The sequence below is a fragment of the Genypterus blacodes genome, unplaced genomic scaffold (assembly GCF_046128005.1).
Source record: "Genypterus blacodes isolate CSIRO-AG114 ecotype Tasmania unplaced genomic scaffold, CSIRO-AGI_Gbla_v1 ptg000067l_1, whole genome shotgun sequence".
In the NCBI taxonomy this organism is placed as follows: Eukaryota; Metazoa; Chordata; class Actinopteri; order Ophidiiformes; family Ophidiidae; genus Genypterus; species Genypterus blacodes.
In genome coordinates, this window is record NW_027466879.1 from 13,259,050 (window position 1) to 13,280,746 (window position 21,697).

A 21,697-nucleotide genomic window follows, 5' to 3' on the forward strand; every position below is an offset into this window, starting at 1 on the left:
AACCCATCTGCTCCAGAGGTCTGCTTCAGTGATTTGTTCTAGGCCATTTCAACTCTGACCCCACGGTCGCGGGCTTCAAACACTGTGGTACAACACCTTGCCGTGCTCAGCAGCTGTGTGTTTTCCAGTTCTGAGCGACCCCACGGCTCCAAGAGTTAAGAGTCTGATCACAGCTCTATACAGCTATTCCCATGGCACATTACCTATTCCCAAATGTACCATTCACTTTGGCCTGATGGCTCTGAGGACTCCCAGACACAAGCTAATGGAGTTTTTACCTCCAGGAATGTTGCACTTTTATGAGAGGTTCATGTTTCTAACATTATCCCTGAGAAGAAAGAATCTGCTCTAGTCATAACATAATTGACACATTCGATCTCTTAGATGTACATAGACTCGATGTTTTGCACAGCACCTGCTTCCTTTGACATGTTGTTTCCATTTGAACCGCCTCACCTTGTTTCTCACTTCAGCCAGAGCAGCGTTTTTTTCTCACCGTGGTGATCCGAAGGAATCTTCCACGACTTAGTATTTTCCAGTTATGGGGGATGATCTTCCACCATTCCCGAGGCCTTGGGGAGTGGTGTCATTAGCTGGCTCTCTGAGCACAATGGCTGGAAATTAAGTTACTATTTATCCGTGCTGAGCAAAGGAAAAGGCAGCTGTGGGGCAGAGAGGCCCAGGAAGACTTTAGTATTGATTTTGCTGAGGGGTGTTGGCCAGCCAAGCCAAATCTTGTTTTCTTAGTATGCTGTGTAAGGATGCAGGGAGAGAGGAGAACAGGGAAGGTAGTCGCAGTGAATGGATTCGGAACCAGGATTATTATCGGATAGTGATTGTCCAATAACTACACACACTAGACAACACCAGGGGCATTGGTAATACATTGACAATACATGTAATTACTTTTATTTAGACTTAATTAATTATCACGTAAACTATGCACAAGATAGATTCCTTCCTTTTTCAATCCTCGGGGGATTTATGAATCAGTGCCTTAAGATCCATTGTAGCAACCTACTGTTTTAATATAAAGGATTATTTTACTTCCCTTAACATTTTTTAAATGTACAGCATGATGTCATACAGATTTTCCCAAAATGCATGACATGCCTGACATATTTGGTGTCTTTTATTGGAAGCTTTGGCTCAGGTGCAACCAATTAAAATCAGTGGGTTTGCAAAACCAGAGATTGATAATTTATGAGATAAGAATTTACACATTTTTTTTAATACTCAAGTTCAATCAGGTATAATTGATGTAAAATGCTTAAATCCCTATTCTGTCTGTCAATAATACATAATTAAATACATGCCTTTATATCAAAATATCAGGGATTTCATGTTTAGCATGTTGCACTTTTGCCCTCGGTGTAGATCACACTGGGCGAAACTGTCAGCTCAATGCCTAAAATGTGAATATAAATGTAAAATGCAAATGTTCCAGTGATGTGAAGTGAGTTGGGCTGTGTGTGACTGACAGGTGAGAGCGGCGAGGGAAGCAGCAGAGAGAAGACATGCTGGAGGATCGGGCTGAAGGTAGCATGGGACATCCACACCCCCGGCATGACGCTGCCACTGGAGTCTGGAGACTGCTATTACATGAGAGGTACACACACACTTTCACACTCTTACTTACACACACACACTTGACTTGACCACTAAGTCGCAAAGTGTGTTTCCATTACAGTTTTAGGGATGACGTCTTTATCAACTCACACACAAAAAACACCATATTTGGGGTGAAATTTGAGGGTGTTCACCATAATTGAGTGCTAACATGACACATTTTTCAATTTGAAACTTACTAACGAAACACACCCCAATGTAATTCCCCTCCTCTAACCCACTGTCCATTAGAGTGGAGGTCTACATGGGGCGGGGGAGCTTGCTTGGCTTGAACACAAGACGTTAAGGTTCCATGAAATTATGTGCAATACAGACGTTAGGAAAACCAAATGTTATTTTTCTGAAGTACTGCGAGCCAGCGGCCAGTACGTCTCTACGGAGAGGACAGACAACGAAGCATAGGGATGTAAATCATAGCTTAAGATGCTAATGGTTGCAGCAGGCACCCCATCCTCCGCTTCTCAGCCCCTTAGGCCCTTTCAAGATTCCTCATATGGTCGCTCTGCTGTACTGTGCGTGAGGACTTATGTTCACATCACAGCAGAAGCCTGCATGTATATGTACAAGAGGTTAGGACTCCTGCTTGTACGAATGGGGATTTATCATTTTTTGTTGGTGTCTTGTAGTATACAAATGTAGTGATGATGTTTATTGAAGCATTGAGGACTTATGTGTATTTATTTAGTTTGCCTTAGTACAGCATAAGAGACTTTAACTGATATATGTCACTGTTACTTATAAAATGTCTTAAAGTCACCATCAGGCAGGCCTTTTTACTCTTTAACCATAATATTTCCATGGTTACAATGTATGACATCATTAAATTTTACGTAGTATGACAGAACAAATTTACAATGTTTTCTGCTCCTTTATATCTTTTCCAAGACTCAGAATGCGTTATGTGGAGCACAAATCATTTTGGTAACGGAGCTGTTGTACCTGAAGAAATACTTTTTATTTGGTTTGCTTTTGTACACCATGAAACAACAATTAGATTTGATTTTCTTTGAGAGGACAAATAAGCTCTAGATTGATTTCTTCATCTACTCGAAATGAAAAAAAACATGAGAAAATGATTTTGATGATTTTTAGTGATCTTATACTGTAACTCTGAATACTCATACGCTCCTTACACAAAGCAGTACATAACACTTTAAACACATTGTACATGACTATTAAAAAACAAATATATATCAAAGACCACAGTAATGAAACTTTAAATCTGCAAGCACCCTGGTAAGAACAATGTCATGTTCCATTTTTCGAAAGAGAAACAAATACCCATGTCTTTTTGTAGTAAATGTATGTAGAATCAGCTGTTAATGATATTGTCCAATTATTAATAAGCAAATATTTTAAGGAATTAATAGGAATCTTTCAATCAATTCCTGAAGTCGACTCTCTGAAGCTACTGTTTTCATTCAAGAGCCGCCGTGTCTGCACCTAATATTCAGCTTGACAGGGCTTGGATCTGACCCCCCTTTAGCTGGATAAGATTTACAATAGAACAGTCAGTTTCGGGCCAGCCATGATAATAGAGTGATGGGCTGTTGTGCAGACCATTCTAATGGGACTTGACTGTCGCGGATCAGAGGGGATTTATGCTCCACTTGGTGAGTACGCCCTTGAGAGGCCAACTGCTGCACAACGATAGCAGCTCGCACAGCCCTTGGCCGTCTGTCGCTTTGTCAGTCTACCTGAATTAAATACTTGGCACGACGTACGAACATATGCACGCACCTATAAATTTGCTTAACTCCCATGCACAAACGTACACACTCGCACACATGCTGTCTCTTGCAAAGAATTCAGTCCTATGCTTGTTCATTAGAGAAATCAGACATTTCCTCACCCAAACACACACACACACACACACACACACACACACACACACACACACACACACACACACACACACACACACACACACACACACACACACAAGGCTGCCACTATTAAATCAAGTGTTAAATATAGCGTTCCAGTGTTTGAGTGGCACATTGTGGCGTTTAAAGAAAACTACAGTGGTGTATAACCACAGACACCATAATGTCTTTTCAGCACCATTTGTCGCTGGCTGGCCCTTTTGAACTGCTAATGTCTGAGCCGCTGGAGGCAAATTGAATCACCGTCATTTCCACCCAAATGGAATTTCAGCGGTTAAAAAAGAACAATGCAAGTCTTGACACCAGGCCTGTTCAATAATCAGATTTCCAGCTCCCAATGCACAGGGGGACTGGAGAAAAGAGTTGACCCAATATATTTAAAAGCCTGCTTCCTGGAAAAGAAGGACAAGTGGCAGCAGGCGTAGGGGTTGAAAGAAAGATAAATATTTATTACAGTTATCGAGTTTGCTGCTGCTCCCTCCTGATCCCACTGACGCTTCAGACGCGCCAAGAAAAGAGCAGATTGATGGAGATAATTTGTTATTGGATATAAACAGTTTTAAAGACGCAGAGTAATTCTGCCCAGAGACCTAATCCTTCACAATCTCATCAGGGGGAAGAAAACACCGGCAAGTTGTTTTGTTTGTCACCATCTTCTTTTTTTTCTCTCCCACCAAACAATAATATCTTCCTCCCAAAGCATTTGGCTGTTTGACTTTCAAATCATAGGCATTAGCTGGTGTACTCTTGCTCAAGGCGGGTGTAAATATGCACATGTGCTGTGAATGACAGCTCTGTCACGGCTAAATTAATTATTGGTGTGAGGCAAATAATGGCAGAGCTGAGAAACATCTATACACACAAAGAAACACATGGAGGGATACACAGGAAACAGCAGTAAGGCCTCTTTGCGGAGCTCCCATGATATTGGACAAATGTTTGTTGGTATGGCTCTTCCATCTTGACAGATTGAGTGTGATCCACTTTTGTTTGGTAATTAAAATTATAGTACAGTGCTTCTCATTCTATTTGATTCAGTGCTGGACTGTGTGCAATCTGTCAGAGAGTACAACATGATTTAGTTGTCATGTTCGCTCACACCCTCCTTTTCATCTGCTTTTTTGTTGTAATTGGTCCTCTTCTTTTAGTGCCTCTTCTGTTGGTTATTGGGTCCGTTTTAACATAAATCAATATCTATTCTATTCTATTCTACTGTAAAACCTCATGGTCACATGCAAAGATACAGATGACACACCTGCTGGGCATCTGTTTTGTCATCTGTTGCGTTCTCTTTTCCTTTTCTCATTGTTCTGTCTTAGTAGATATTTTAGGCCGGGGGAATATTCTGCTGTTGTTTACTTTTTAAACTCTGCTCTCTTCATGATTACTGATGCGTTGGTACCATTCTGACCCTCTCCTTTTCTTTGTACCTACCAGATGACCTGAACAGCTCCCACCAGCACTGCGTCCTGGCTGGAGAGTCCGCACGCTTCAGCTCCACACACAGAGTGGCCGAGGTGAGCAGCTACTGTCACTGTGGAGAAATAGGGCAAAAACATGGCCATTTAACAATAACATAAGGTGATCTAATTATAACCTTGTGTATTATACTTTCCAAACAGTGTTCCAGTGGGACCCTGAAGTACATCCAGTCCCGATGCCAGCAGGCCCTGTCCAACCTGCGCACAGACCCAGAAACGGGATCCCACAGCCTGCTGGGCCTGCTGCCGACCACACTACGGCACTGTGAAGAGATCCATAACGAGGTGGGGACTTGTGTTTGTGTGTGTTAGAAGTTCCTGTATCGTCTTTCGTGTTTCTTTGTGGACTGACTATTTATTTATTATTACTCATGCCACAGTTCTTCTGTCCATAATTTAGTTACAATAAATAGAGTCCTAAATTTTGTGTAAACTGGCAGTGTAAACACCATTAAATCTAATAAGTATATTTTGTGTTTCACCTGTTGTTTCCCTGGTTTTCAATATGTGAGGTTGAGACATTGAAGTACCAGATGAATGAGAACGGCCACATGGTACAACTAAAAATAACAGATAATAGTACATCACACAGTCTTACTATATTACACACCTGAGGGTCCTGTATCCTGTCCTGAATATGTGCATTGCCTAATTTCTGCTGTTGTATAAGAAAGAAGAGGAAAATAAAGCAGATGTCACACACACACACACACACACACACACACACACACACGCACACACGCACACACACACACACACACACACACACACACACACACACACACACACACACACAGAGCAATATCCTATTTAACAGTTTGTTTTCATATTACACTGACATTATTATGAAATGACCATGACCATGCTCCTTCCAGGTGTCGGGTCAGTCTGGTCAATGCTGCCGTTTGTAACTAGTTTTGTATCCTGATTAGCAGAAAACCAAGGGATACTTTTAGTCTTTTCCATTCCCGCTGCATCATGAGAGTTGCTGATCTCTCTGAGTGTCCTCTGATCACACGCTAAAGCTAACGGGAGCCTGCCAGCCATCTACCTTCCGCTTGCCCGGTTGTGTCTACTCAGGGAAATGCTTCCAATATGAAATCCAGGTTGTTCTCATTTGTCTCGGGTCTGTGATGGATCGTAAGGCAACAGCCTCTCCATATGTTATCTAAAGATGGAGTCATGCCCCTCTCCCTTCACTCCCCCCTTCTCTCACACTAAACAATGAGTGATGCTGGCTTGGGGTGTTGAGGGATAGAGCGAGGTCACAAAACAGGAACATGAGGGGCCTTCCGCCGTGCTACTGGCGCCCCGTGTTAGCTTGCCGCGGGCCAACAGTTAATATAGCACTTCACCTCTCCCCCCTTCACACCCCAGGGCTCAACGTGCACGTCCTAGCCCATGCTACCATCCAGCACCCCCCTCCTCAGCAGGACGCCATGACAGATGAGCCTGACGTAAGGTTGTTTAAAGGTTGTAGGCAATATTAATTATTCAGCACTGCCAAACAATAGCGGCTGTCTGTGTGCGGAGGAGCAGTGCGCTAGTTGAGCGAGCAACACCTGCTAGCTTGCCGCATAGCGCCACAGGATTACCAAGCGTAGGCCCCCAGCAGGAGGGCAAAACACGTTAATTTAGGAAAACAGGATGCTATTTATAAAAGAGCAGGTGTGTATGTACTGTATGTATGTATGTATGCGTGCTTAAGTAAGGGGGGGTGCTCTCGGGGGCTCTGGCCTGCCCTACCTGGCACTCGCAATGATCGATGTAGCCATTTGTTTGGAGTTGCCCACGAGAGCAGAACACCCACTTAAATGATGTATTGTTAGCAGCGTTATTTATGATGGCGGTCCACTTCAGTGCTTGGCGGGTGCGTAGTTCGCAGGTACTTGTTTGACATGGACGACCGAGGAGCGAACAAGCCTGAGACGCACAGGCAGCCTGACCCTAGCGTGGCCTCGCGGGGGCCTTTCCTTAAAAAGTGCTAAACACAAGGGGCTACACCCGGCTGACGTGCCTCGGATCTTGTGCAGTGCGGAGCAACCTAGGGGGGAAGCGGAGGTTGACGCTTGTCAGAGGGCGCAAGCGGGTCTGATGAAGCAGAGCGTCTGCTGTCCGAGTGTGTTGCATTGTCACAGGAGCTGATGGGAGAGAGGGAATGACATAGACAGAAATGAAGAAAACTGAAGTTACACCCGTTTGTTAAGCTTGGTCCTTCTCGCTGGCTTGTTTTAAAAAATCGTACCTGCTGTCTTGGATGGAGCTGGCAGTAGCGGAGGGCGGGGGGAGGGGGGCAGTCTTACATTGGTTCACCACACAGCCCATGTGTGCACATTTGGCTTTGATATGCTAATCCCAGACACAAATGTCTTGTCTCATTTAAAGCCACTGTGTCACTTCCCAGGTGGGTTTGTGACAGAGTGCCCGGGGGGATCCCCTCTAATGATGCTCGCACCCCCCACAGTAAATATTGAAGGGAGGGACAAGGTCTTCACACATGTTTTTGCAGAAAGTAAACTTGGCGTGAAAGAAGATGTGCGTGACCTTCCAGTCTGAAGTTATCCAGGCCAAAACTTCTCTCCAACTCTCTCAAGCCTTTGGAACAATTGAACTGAAGTACTGATGCTGGCAATGTCAGTGTAAACTTTGATGTCACTTCTCAAAGCACATTTCTTCTGGCAGGTCTGTGTTGTTCCTGCGTAATTTGGTCTTAATCTTGGTAAAACACTCTGTAAATTTAGAATATTCTGTACAAATAAAGATTTGCATACTCCTGACAAAATTGTGCTCAGAAAGCAATTGTGGATCTGCTGTTTTTCATGACATTTCTTTGGAGTTTAATGAAATGATTTAAGTGTAATTTAATGATATTAGTCACACTAATCTGGAGGATCTCTTCCCCAATAAAAGTAGAGATTACAAGAACACATGGGACCCTAGGAAGAAGAAAGGTATTGATCACTGCCATTTCATGGTTTCAGATGGAAATGGAAATGTATCGGGCAATATGTGTATGTACAGTGTGCCCTAGTTTCTGTGAAACCACACTGGCGAGAGTGTGATGAGTGTAAATTGTGTGCCTGGTCGCTCACAGAGAGCTGGGGGAGCAGGCTTTCCTGGCTGATGTGTGAGAAGGCCAGGAAAGGTAAACAGAGGACGGCGGAGTGGGATCGATCCCACTCTCATCAGCTCCCACCCCAGGGCCCTGGTCCGGAAATTGATTGGACCCGCTCAGGGAATACCGTGAAGGTGTGGAAAAATTGCGCCTCATTAAATGGGAAGAAAGGGGCTACTTTCTCTTTAACTCCCGAGTTGCCATGGTGGGCGGCCAGTCCACTAATGTGGGGCTAATGTGTAGTTAGTGTGTCCATCACCTGGAGAGATGACAGCCACTGCCGCGGGGGAGCCACTAGCTCCTCTCTCAGTCCCCCGCCACGTCTAAGAGAAAAACTAGCCCTAACAACCCCTCTCTCTTTCACACACACTTTCGATCTGTCTGCCTGGATAGGTGGCATTTAGTCAGAGTTCCCCTCTTGGTAACTCACAGCTGGTTGGCCGGACTCCAAATGCCACATACCCAGCTTTCCTTAGTTGCTTTATACGGCCCGCTTTGTGGCCGCCACTGGCCTGCACAGTGGGGGACAGGGAGCAGTGTCGGCTCAAAGTGAAGACACAGGTTGTCTCCTTCGCACTAAAGGACAGGCAGACAATCATATGGAGAGATCAGATGGAAGTAGGGACAGACAGAGAGAAAAGGACACCCGATATCGGCGCCCGGTCGCTTTGTTGTGCGTTTGAGCCGTAGTGATCGAAGGGGAGTGGATTTGGAGAGTGTTGAAGAGACCATAAAGGATGACATTTCTTTGAAGAGTGGGTTGTATGGAGTGGCTATGGGGCTGCTGAGCAGGGCCGCTGACTGTGTATCCTCCCTGACATGCTCCAATCCTTGCATGTTATCCCCGCTGTGATCAGAGCCTCTTGGAACCAAATGGCAGGCTGATTCTGCGAGCAGCTCTAACTCACGTTGTTGTACCAATAACTTTTGCCCTTTTTGTCATAACTTGCTTGGTGTAATGACCACAAGGACACATTTCAGGCCCCGTTCGACATACTTTTATCTGACACAGTGAGTTGTCTCCTTGGCCTCTCTCACACCTAGCATCAATATCAATTCTCATTATCTGTATAGGTTATTCAGATACTGTTTACACCTTGTATCAACGTGCGTCCTCTTTATCTGGATGCTGTCTGCGTTGTGATCAGATCTCACTACTTGGCAGGTGGAACTCACCGCAGTGTATTCTGGCAGTGTCCAGATCACAATGCGTTCTCTGCCAGCATTTCCGGATTGTATTAACATGTGACCTCGCTATCTGGAATGTATGTTAATTCAAAGGGTAAATAGGGCCGATGAGATAATCCGCACTGCACTGATACCGCCAGATTGAGGGTCGTAAACCTACAAATTCTTTGCAAATGCTATTTGAAGGTATTACAGATGGCCTAGCAGACCAAGCGCTGATGGTTTCTTCATAAACCCACTGCAGTCTGTGATTTGTCATCTTAGCAACCTGCGTCTGTACTCCAACCCATTTCACTACATAGAGTTTAAATTATCTTAAGTAAGGAGACTTCAGGTTTTATGATATATAGTAAGCATCTGGCTGGGTCACCTCAACATTTATCCGCCCAGCACATGTTGTATCAATGAAATCGTTTTACTGGATGAGAGAAAGCGCTATTGAAATATAGAAGATGCTAAAAATGTACATGACATATAGTTGGCATTTTTTGGTAGATACTAAAACAATATACCCATTGGTAACAAAATATAGAAGGTCTTTTATTCCTTTTCATCGGACCTTTAGGACAGAAGTCATCTGCTCAAACTGTGTCGTGATTTTAAACTCTTAACAAGGGTCTTCTGTGTGCATTGTGTAATGCTGTGTAAGAAGAACAATACATTCGCTGGAACAATGCAGCAACAATAACGCTCTCAGTCCCATTTGATTTGTGACTCCTTTGTATGAAGCTGCATTTTGTGTTGTACAGTTGTCTGTGTCAAAATGAAAGTGGGATGCATTGTTTTGGCTGGATGATGCTTGGTAGGATGTTTTGGGGGAGGGCAACTTATGGCTCCTTTCATTGACGTTGGCGGCAATTGGGGCAATCTCTAACATATGCACCCACACTGGCAAATGTGTGAAACCTAATAAAGCTTCTCACACACACACACACACACACACCTGTGCAGATAGACACACAAGGGTGTGTGCTGGTGTACAAGTGCACACAAACAAAAACATGCACACACTTAGAAATACATAGGCTTTACCTGGCTACACCAAGCATCATTGAGAGGATTAAATCAGCACTTCAAAAGAGCAGGAAACAAACTCCACTCCCAGTGGAGGAGAGGGGAGCGGCTCAGCAGCTGAGACTGTCATCCCAAAACAGAGCCAGGGAGAGAGAGAGTAGGGGAAGGAGACAGGAGAAGGAGGAGAGGAGGAAGAGGGTGGAGTTTTCAGCTGTGCTGACTGGAAGGTGAATGTGTATACACACGCAACTGTGCATCTTTGTGTTTAAAGGGTGTGGTTGTTCTCTCCTCTTTTGAGTATTTTTCACATCCAGTAACTCAATAATAAATTTGGTTTACTGTATGGTATTCTTTACAAGGAATAAAAATGAGAAAATGTTATTTTAAATAATTCAGCAGCACCAAACGCAAAGAACTTAGTGCATGAATAATCTATAGAAGGAAGAATCATTTTCTCCACTGGCAAATGATGAAATCAGTTGTAGTCATTTGGGAATGAGGTTTGGGAAATGTTAGTCAAGGCCTTGGCAAAAGGCCTTGTGAACAAATTCCCAATTTCATAACCAGGAAAAGACAAATATTTAGACCAAATAGGGAAACGTGACAATTCCGCTCACTACATAGACACACATAATACAGGACAGATTTTATATGCTTTCATGTGTACTTGTTTTCCATGATCATGCATAATTTACAATGACATTAAAATGTTAAAAACAGTTAATTCATGTTTTGCTTCAAGCTTTGGAAGAAGGAGCTTTGAAAACAGAACAGGCATTTTCTAATCCCTGAGAAAGAAAAACATGTTTTTTCATTTTCTCAAGTTAGAGAGAGTTGTTGGAAAATCTGTTCTGTGGTGACTTTTGCTCTTTGTGTGTGTTTGTTTGTATGTGTGTGGGCAGGTGGAGTTTGAGTGGCTGCGGCAGTACTGGTTTCAGGGCCAACGCTACGCCCGTTTCTGCAGCTGGTGGACCAGACCCATGGAGCAGCTGGAGAAGGACTGGCGACTCATGGAGACCATGGTAAGACCGCTCTGCTGTTAGTGTGTGTAGCTCCACCAAGATCAAACAAGCCGCGACAACATTGATCCAATACTCATTGTGGTTATTTGTTTCAGTAGTTAGTATAAATATATTCTCAATTTTGTAAGCAGGGTTTTTGAGGCTTACACACACTGTTTTTGACTGGCCCTTGTTTCAAAAAACGCAATGGAAAGCACCCAAGAACAATCTTCTTATCATTTAGATCATATTTTCGGAAAATGAATGACAGCTGAAAGGCATCAGCAACTTTACAACTCGCTTAGTCACTCGTGTTAGGCAACAATAGAGTTTCCACCTTTTTCATTGCCTGACACGCCTCAGCTCGTGCTTCCCAATAAAAAGCACACGATCTGCTGTCCAAAAGTGCTCCTCATAATAGAGGGTGTGCATGAAATTACATGATGGATTGTCTTACATCTCGCTGTGCTGAATTATTAAGGATGCCGCCTGTGTTTAATCACAACCTCACAGAAGTTTCATTAGAGAGGAATGTGGGCACGCTGCTATTACTTAGACACCATCACAGAGAAATCACTTTGTAATGTCACACTCATAAACTGAACCCGGTGTGTCACAATTAAGACACCGTAGGCACAGCTTTTGTACTTTGCACACACACACACACACACACACACACACACACACACACACACACACACACACACACACACACACACACACACACACACACACACACAAACACACAAACACACACACAAACACACACACACACACACACACACACACACACACACACACACACACACACGTCCCACGCAAAGAAAGAAACACACTCTGTGCACATACAGATACAGCAGATATATGCTTGCTGTCTCTCTTTCTCTCTCTCATACAGGTTCTATGGCATTCTCTCTCTTTATTGATTTCAAAGAGAGTGTGTTTGTATGTACTGTGCATGCTCCTGTGTTTGTGTGGTTGTGTGTGTGTGTGTGTGTTTGTGTGTGTGTGTGTGTGTGTGTGTGTGTGTGTTAACAACCAGATACCAGAAGCAGCAGGGGGCACTCTTGTATCACTGTAGCAGCGGCAGAAGGGATGAAAGAGCTGTGTTCCTCTTACACTATCCGCTCCCCCACCCGCCTCTCTCTCTCTTTCTCTCTCACCCTCTCCCTTTATATGTCTCTCTCCCACTCCCACTGTCTCTGGGAGCTCTCTGTCTCTGTCAGTGTCGAGCGCTGAGCAGTAATCACATCTAATGCTCAGGCGGGGATAAAGGCAGGGGCTGCAAGAGAACAGTGCTGCTGCTGCCTCCCTCTCTCTCCCTATCCCTCTCTCTCTCTCTCTCTCTCGCTCTCGCTCTCGCTCTCTCTGACATAGTTGAGCAGCCTGGCAGTGGGTAAGTGGGGGGGAGATGGGGGGTTAGTAGACAGGGCTAAACTCATCTAGAGCTCCACCTCCGGGCCTAGATGAAGTGTGTGATTTGGACCTGTATTTAGAAAAGGACATCAGTGAAATGTGAGGTCTCTCTCTCTCTCTCTCTTTCCCTCTCTCTCTTGCTCTCTCTCTCTCTCGTGCTCTCTCTTGTCTTCATGCAGTTGGACTATAATAGCGCTCATTTCTTGATAAACTAAAAGTCTTGAAAATACAGTAAATAAATAAAATAAAATTGAAATGAGTATAAATGCAAACGTGCAAATGCATACCAATTTATAAATATGATGTTCTTAAAAAAGTCTTTAATGTTCTTTTTTTTTCTCCAAATTATTACAATTATCTATCTGAAATTACTTTGTTGCAACATTTTTTTTTATAGATTGACTTCTTGGAATACATTTTCACTATTTACCCTCACACACACAAGCATGTGCACTAGAGGAGCACATATTGGATCTTCACCAAAAATCCAGCATGGATTAATGAATAAATGTGTATGATTCACTATTGTGATGAAAGACAACATTATTGCACTAGCATGCAATATTAACATACGCGCATCGACGCGTGATACGCTGATGAAAAGCACTTTATAGATGTGACTTATAGATTTCCTTTCGGTGGTTTTGATAGCTTGGGCTTTTCTGCAGTTATATTAAAATACATTCCTCTAAATTACCCCGGCTTATTTGAATGATGTGTTTCACCCCTACACTCCTTTATTGCTTATATTTTACATTTTGAAACCTGCAAATGACACTACTGTGATTTAGTGAAATATGACTGACCTCCTGTTTGCCAACGCTGTTTATCATTCATTACTTGGATTTCTTTTTTTGTTCTTGTGGCCACAGTATATTTTAATACAAAGACATGTGACATTGCGTATATATTTTTAAAATAACTGAAATATCTCTTTAGAAACTGACACTCTTCTGACACTCTATTGTGTGCTCTAGCAATAAATCATTTGATTGTTTTAGCTTTCTAAAATAGCAATACAAAAAGCCACCCTTCCTCTCTTTATTGTCATATTTAGCTCACTGTGTTGCGGGATACGCCGGCCTATGTATGCGTACGCGCGTCTTAGTTTGTGTGAAGAATCTTACAATATGAGGAGGACTGGCTCCTGTTTATGGGTACTGTCTCTCCCTAGGGCTCACCGCGCTGCTCCTCAGCCTGTTGTCATGCAAATGCTCATCCTTCCATTTGAATGACATTCAGATAAAATACATAAATAAATAAATAAATAAACAAAACAAGTCCACTCGCCTCTTCCTCCTCGCCAAAACTGGCACCTCAATGAATTCATGCGCCTTTCTGAGCGAAACAAAGAGACTGGCTATTGAATAATGTTCAAGTGTAGGTATGTTTATATACATCAAAAGTGTACACTATAGTGTGTGTGTGTGTGGGGGGGGGTTCCTATGTAAAGTAGAGGTCGCTTGCACTCGGACATTTTTAAAGGACATTAAGTTAAAGGCTTTACACTCCCTTGTGATGGAGGGTGCTGAAGTGCGTTTAGACCGGCCTGCTCGCCGCCTGCATTCCCCCAGGACTCTGCTATCGTGGTTATCATACAATACTGACATTTCCTTAAACCAGCAACAATGAATCGCTTCCGTCTGACTGACAATAGACAGAGAGCCTCGGCTTTATGCAGAATATTTTAAATACCGGTGTGTGTCTTTTTTTTTTTATCCCTCCTTTTTCACTGTGGGGGAGAAACGACAGCGACGAGCCCGCAAACCCATCTCCCTTTCATTCCTGTCCTGTGTGTGTTTGCGTGTGTGTGTGAGTGTGTGTGTGTGTGCCATTGATGTTAATGTATGCACTCGGTGTGACTTTAATTGATTTAGCAGCTCTGCTTGCACAGCGCAGCTTTTTCCCTAATTTGTCACTTTCCTGAGTTCTGTGGCTGCTCATCTCGCAACTTCAAAAGCCACCGTGGAGGCAAAGAGATTTCAATGCAGTCTGTCTCTCTCTCTCCCTCTTTCTCTCTCTCTCTCTCTCTCTCGCTGTCTGTTTCTTTATCATGTCCTTACCCTCTGTCGCTCTTTCTACCTTCCTGTATGTGTCTCTCTCTCACACTTTCTCCCTCATTTGACAAGAGAACGAGCCTCGCGGATGGGAAATCTTTTCAAACGCATATCAAGGAAATTAATCTACTTTCATAATAAATGGGATCCACTCAATTGAATACATTTGTATACTTCAAGATGTACAAAACAGGAAGTGCTATCGGGGGCCGTGTCTTCCTCTCGTCTCTTCACCCAGCCTGTCACTCCCTGTTTTCTGTTTGTTTGGTCACACACACAGCACACATTTTCTCTCTTCTCATCGCGCGACAAAAATTAACCTGCTGTGGTTAAAGTGGAGGCGGGTTTTTTGTGTGCGTTTGCGCGTGGGTTTGCGCGCGCGTGTGTGTGCGCGCGCTTGGTGATCATTTCATCTTCTCCTCTCACTTTAATAACAGTCTTCGGAAACAATCTGGTCTGCAGAGGAGGGGTTTGCACTGCAATCATACACAGCCTGGCCCGGTCGCCATCGATAGCTGATTAGGTTATTGACTCGGAGCGGGTGTGCAGGGGCGGGGGTGTACGGACATGTAAGCAGAGCCTGTAGACACAGAGAATGAGAGGAGGCAGGGAGGTGGAAAAAGGGAGGGATGGTGTGTGTGTGTGTGTGTGTGTGTGTGTGTTATAGGGGGGTGGGGGTCAATGTAAATGTTATTGCTCTGTGAGCTCATTTGATCAAAGTCCTGGAAAGGTTAAGCGAATCCAATCTGGTTTTGTATGGCAGAGTGGAGACACAGGCGCTAGGGAAGAAACCCCCAGGACGGAGAATGGATTATCATATTGGCTCTGGAGTAGCAGGGGCCTCCGACGGACAGTTTACCCTGCCTGTAATGCGTTTAGACAGCAATTGGCCTTAATAACCTTTATTGACTTCAGCGGGTCAGTGCCAAGAATCTAATTATCAAAGTGTATCAATTTCATTGGAGTTTAGAGTTGCACCGCTCCAAATAATTATTTTAAGGTCGGGCTGGGGCAATTAATCCCCTCTCCACTTATTTGATGGCTTTGTAAAACATTATAAATGTTATGGTTTTCTGTTGTGCTTTTTTGCCGTAAATAATTTCAGGGAGCAACATTTTGTCGTCCGTTATTCAGAGAGCTTTCACCCCCCCCTCCCCCCCGCCTGTCCGAGCGGCGTGTTTAGACAGCGAGAGGCCACAGCTGAATCATGTTGCAGATGGTTACCAGCACTCTTCTTTCTTTTTTTCTCCTTCTCACGCCGTTTTACTTGCATTGTAGAGCAGAGTTTTATACCCTCTTTATATGCACACATGGAGCCCAGATTAATTATAAGTGTGAACTAAGCAGTAAACTGTTTAAAGAGCATTTTTATTGCTCATTATGACGCCATTTATTATCTCTCACATTAAACATTGCGTTTATGCTTTATATTGTTTTGCATTTTAAGCTCTATAGTGGAAGTGGGTTTAAGAAATTATTAGATTACAATTCTCATGAATAAATGTGTGTGTGTGTGTGTGTGTGTGTGTGTGTGTGTGTGTGTGTGTGTGTGTGTGTGTGTGTGTGTGTGTGTGTGTGTGTGTGTGTGTGTGTGTGTGTGTGTGTGTGTGTGTGTGTGCGCGCGCGTGCGTGTGCGTATTTGCTGTATATGTTTTGGTGTGTGTTTTTGTGTTTTGTTGGTCTGTCTATATACGCTGTGTATACATAGTGTGTGTAAAGGAAGTAAATGTGCTGCTCCACAGTAGTTTATCTGTCATTGACAGTCAATACGAGCACTTACCTGGATAGTAGCAGCTGTTTCTCCTTATCACACAACATAGGCTGGAGGCCTAATCCACACGTTCATTATTGCACAGCCTTGTTTACCCGCGGCTCTAAATTCGCTTGCTCGCTTTGCCCTATTTAGACGGCGCGGCGTAAAAAAGAAATTACTCAAAGATTATTGTTATTATTCATTTAAAGAGGAAATATACGGCCGATAATACATTTTACATCGTGCAGCAGCGTGTGTTTGGAAATTTCAAATGAAAGGAAGCAGGATGAGATGGAGAGGGTGAGATGGAGAAAGGGAGAAGAGAGAAAATGCAGCAGTGCAAAGGTATTTGCAATTCTCTTTGAAGTCCCCATTCAACAGGGTAAGCTGAATTTTCGGCAGCGCCTGATAGTGTTCTGCGTAAATGCTTAAACCCCTTTAGAGAATTTTCATGGGCTGATACGTGGTGGCTTGAAGGGAGCGTTTATGTTACCTGGAGCCAATGCAGCCCCGCAGCTTTGTACCTAAAGATGTACAGTGTTAGTGAATGGAATCCCACAGAGGTTTGTCTATGAGAGAATATCACTGCAACATCGCTGTAAGCTGAAGCTGGGAGAAAGAAGAAAAAGTAGAAGAAGAAGAAGAAGCAGCTACGAACAGCATTTTAACCCCGTCACTCCTCTGCAGCAAGTCAGCACATGCTTTTACATACATGACGACACACACACACGCAAGGACACGTATTTTAGTGTACTCATGTTTGGCACATCTTTTTTTGTAATTCATTCACCCCATTTCAGTGCCATTATTTCAAAGCTTTCCCCGCATTTATTCAGCAGGCAATTTTTTCCCCCTCGCATCTTAAATTGTTGGAACAAAAATGGAGCACTCTTAAGACAAGTCTCTGGTGTCTTCTCAGACTGCTGTTCTACTTACGAGGCCCCCTCCCTGTCACTTCCAATGGCTGGAAACACAGCAAAATGACTCATTCAAACAAATCCCCTTTGTTCAAGAGCAGCGACTCTCTAAATGTTTGAACCAAGCACCACGTCTGACAAAACATTCAATACAGTAAATAAGCGCCGTGAAATAACAGAAAAAGCTCATCTCTACTGTTGAGAAATTGAAAAGTTTAAGAAACAGTTTTCAAAAGTTTTAATCCTAATTAAAAGAGAATGGTAATTAAACTCCAGAAAATACATTACATTCATTTTATCTGTGAAGAAATTGCCACAATAACAGAATTTCCATTTATTTAGATTGTTTCATCTCTTGAGTTATTTCTTTCCAGGCACCTTGCGTACCACCAGGGGGCTCTCCAAGTACCCCCGATTGTACTGGTGCCACAGTTTGAGAACCACTGTGCTGGAGCAAAAAGTAAATCTCAAATAAAAATGAAAGGAAGATAATGCTTATGCAGTCACACAGTCTATACACAAACACATTCATATATACACACACACTTGTCACACACACGCACACACACACGCTCATCAGCCAGCGATAATTGCTCTTGTTGCCTTAGTTCATAATGTTTTACCATGTATCACTCTGTTACCCAACAATACCTGACAAGGGCTCATCTTTTCTTCTTTAAGACAATTTCTGGCGGAGCACCTCCTCATTTAAAACGATTAAAACCAATCCTCATATATCTGTGTAATTATTTCTCAATAACAGGATATACTGTAGCTCATTGTCCTGGAAGCTTAGGTCGGGGAGTGCTGCAGTATTTTCATTCTAACAATAGATTGAAGCCTGAGCCAAGTCGCTTAGCAATGCAGATGACTTAACGTGGAATATGTCACAGGAACTCTGCATTATGTCGCCCATGTAGATCACGTGCCGAACGTAGAAATCGCAAATAAATCAGCGACCATTGTTTTACGCAATTGTCACCGGTGGAAAAATTGAGCTCATAAAAAAAAGAAAATCCTTGCACTTGATTGTTTTTGTACCTGTGTGTGGCTGTTGTCTGCAGTTTGGAACGCTAGGCATCCTCTGCACGCTGCGGGGGGGGGGACATTTTAGATTTTTTGACGCCAGGTTTGGAAAATTTATTTTGTTTATCTGTGAATTGTGATGTTGACAGTGTTTTAACTGTATCAGCAGACTTTGAAGGCGGCTCGTCTCGTCTTCTTAGAAAACAAATGAGCGCTTTACAGAGACTGATCTGTCTTATCCGCTTAGCTGCCGCCTCAATCCCTGCATTTATTTACTTACTTTCCTATTTACTTATTTATCCCTTTACTTACTTCTGTATGTATTTAGTTTGATTTCTTCCCCTCCCTCCCTTACCCAAGCTACCTCCTCCTCCTCCTCGTTTCTCTCCATCTCCTCATCCTTGGCCCCGATCAGCAAGATAAGCCTTCAGAGGAGGGGAGATAACATCCATTAAAGTGGTAAAGAGGAATTATGGGGCAGCCCAGATTAATCACTGCTCAGCCTAATCGCATTCAGCGCAGACGGCAGGGTTGGCTGCAGGGCCCAGCTTTTTCCTGTGTCATACCAATACACAGAGTGAAAGAGAGAGAGAGAGAAATGGAAGGAGTGTGTGTTTATGTGTGTGTGCATAAGAGCCTTCATGGGGGAGAAAGTCAAAAATAAAAAAGATGAAAGCGATATTTCAGAGCATAGCCTTGCAGATTACACCCCTCCTATGACTGACGTTACCTCCTACTAGCTTTTGACGTTTAATTAATCTAGTTCTTTGATGCAGGTGTAATTGTTTACTCCTATGTATTTATGTCAACGCAGTGGAGTAAATGAAATTAGCACAGACACGGTAGCATCTTCTAATGGCAGACTTTCAGAAGGTGTATGTGCAGAGTTAGACTGAATTGTATCTATTTCAGACTCTGTGGTTGATGAACTAATTATTATTTCTCTGCAAGCCACCTTCATGTTCCATTTTAAATCATTTGCGTAGGCTTTAATCACAGTGACAATCTCAGAGGGCTTCACAAATAGAGGCCGATTAATGAACGTGTGAACCCCAACAATGGACCCTCAATGCTTACAAGAACAGCATTAGGGCTAAATATGGAACAAAACTTCCTGGCTTAAGTGGGTAATACATACTACCTTATTTACTACCTTTATGTTAACAAACGTGCTGCTTTTAAAGGGGCAACCACAGACTTTAGCTATGGCACTTAACTTGACAAAATGAAACTCCTTTAAATGCTTTGAAATGCCCATTCTGAATAAACCCACCTTAAGATAAGATAAGATAAAAGTTTATTATCCCGAGGGAAATTACTGTGCAACAGTTACAGTACAGTGCAGAATGAAACGAGAAGGAGAAATCACCAATACTAGTGCAATAAAAACCGTAGACACCACCTTATAACAATCCCCATAACCACAAACTTTGCTTGATGAATGGACAAATGGGATCCAACATCTTCTCAATGGAATTCACTACTTGCAGGGATAACAGACAAAACTATAAAAGTAATAATTATTTAAGTCAGTCAAAAATAGTGCCCAGAAACCCTCCAATAATGTATATATATGCATGTTAACATTTTTATTTCAGTAGTGACTGCACAAGAAAGGTCAGAGTGCAGGAGCAACTCCCCATTTCACAAACGGCGAGCAGTCCAGGTAGTGAAACGCTCCTACTCCCTCTCCTGTAGATAGAACGATCTGGTGGGTAGTGTTAAATGGGTGAGATGTAGGACAGTGTAATTAACGCTAGTCCTTTAGCGGGCCCGCCTCGCTCCGCTGGGAGAGCCCGATATAGCTCTCATTAATTCCTATTTGTGTGTAATGAGAGGGTCATGTTGGATGTAATAAATGGCTCTTTTATTTGGGCGACATCCTCTCCTGGCTAACCATCTCATAAACACCCTTTAGCTGCTCTGATCTACCTGCCTGGGTGGGGAGCAGTCTCTTGTCTCCCTCTCACACACACACACACACACACACACACACACACACACACACACACACACACACACATGGTAACACAGCCCAATGGGGACGGGCAATAGAGTGTATGGATGTGTAGAACATCAGGTATATTTAGAGATACGCAGGTAAGTATAGCGTGATGACATCTGATGACAGATGAGGCCATTAATATCACAATATCAGCACCAGGTTGACTTAGTGAAAAGTTAGAAGTCCTAAAAAAAAAATACTTAACATTTAAAGGACTTTGTATTGTCCATGTTCCATACAGTCCATATACGTTTTCTTACCATTTTCTGTGAAATCTCATAAATTCCTCTAATATTCATAGATTTCTGGCATGCTTGCTACACTTTAAGGAAACACAAATGGCATGAAACTACTTTTTTGAAATATGGCATCTTCTTGGTTGATCCTTACAACTAAACATTGTTAATCTGTAGTGTATTAAATTCACCTTTAGTTCCCTTTCATTTACTTCATAGTATATCTATTATATCTAATTGAAAGGCCATGGTAGAATGTTTACCAATTAAATGTAAACTCTGACAGTGACTTGTATGTCAGATTGGTTAAGACGGCGTCTTATAGGTGAGTGTGTAGATTCTTTTCTTCACCGATTCCTGAGTGACATCCTGAAAAGATCCAGAAAAATATCACAGATAAACAACATTTTGTCATCTTAAGTCATATTGCATCTATTGAAAACAAAACTGCCTAAAATTGCCGTTGCTGCTCTGCCCTAATGGTTGAGCTCTTTTATTGTGGCCTAGATTGGAACAATATATTGTTTATGGAGGGAACTTGTGGAGATCTTTATCTGATCTACTCGAGACATCTCCCACCGTATTCCTATACCTCTGTAGGCCCTTCATAATTTGCCAGAGCGCACATATAAAAAGATCTGATTAGCCTTCCTGAAGCAGCTCTGTGGTTTCCAGCCAGATCCCAAAAAAAGAGAGGAATCGCTACACTTCAGACTGCTTGTAGTCAATCAAAACTTTGTTAGCGGCACATTTCAACCCCGGCAGCCGCATGCCTTCCTCTAAAACAAAATTCTTCTGTGTAAGCGTGCCGAGATGGATGGAAACCATTTTTTATTGGTTTAGCATATTCGCAGACGTGAAGTATGGTGCGGCGTATGTAACACGGTAACTGGGGCTCAGAATGGCTGGCTTTGGCCCCAGTCAGCAAAAAGCTTTTTATTGGCAGGAGAGCGAGGTGCTGATCACAATCTGT

General features: G+C 43.1%; 1 protein-coding gene across 1 annotated transcript in view; it reads left to right on the forward strand.

Moving 5' to 3' along the window:
• fto (FTO alpha-ketoglutarate dependent dioxygenase) overlaps positions 1-21,697 on the forward strand; it is a 113,315-nt gene that overhangs the window by 23,047 nt on the left and 68,571 nt on the right. Inside the window, exons 4-7 of the mRNA XM_076155906.1 lie at positions 1,484-1,609; positions 4,953-5,032; positions 5,138-5,281; positions 11,216-11,335. Of these exons, the coding sequence (XP_076012021.1) occupies positions 1,484-1,609; positions 4,953-5,032; positions 5,138-5,281; positions 11,216-11,335 (470 nt within the window). The remainder of the gene's footprint in view (positions 1-1,483; positions 1,610-4,952; positions 5,033-5,137; positions 5,282-11,215; positions 11,336-21,697) is intronic.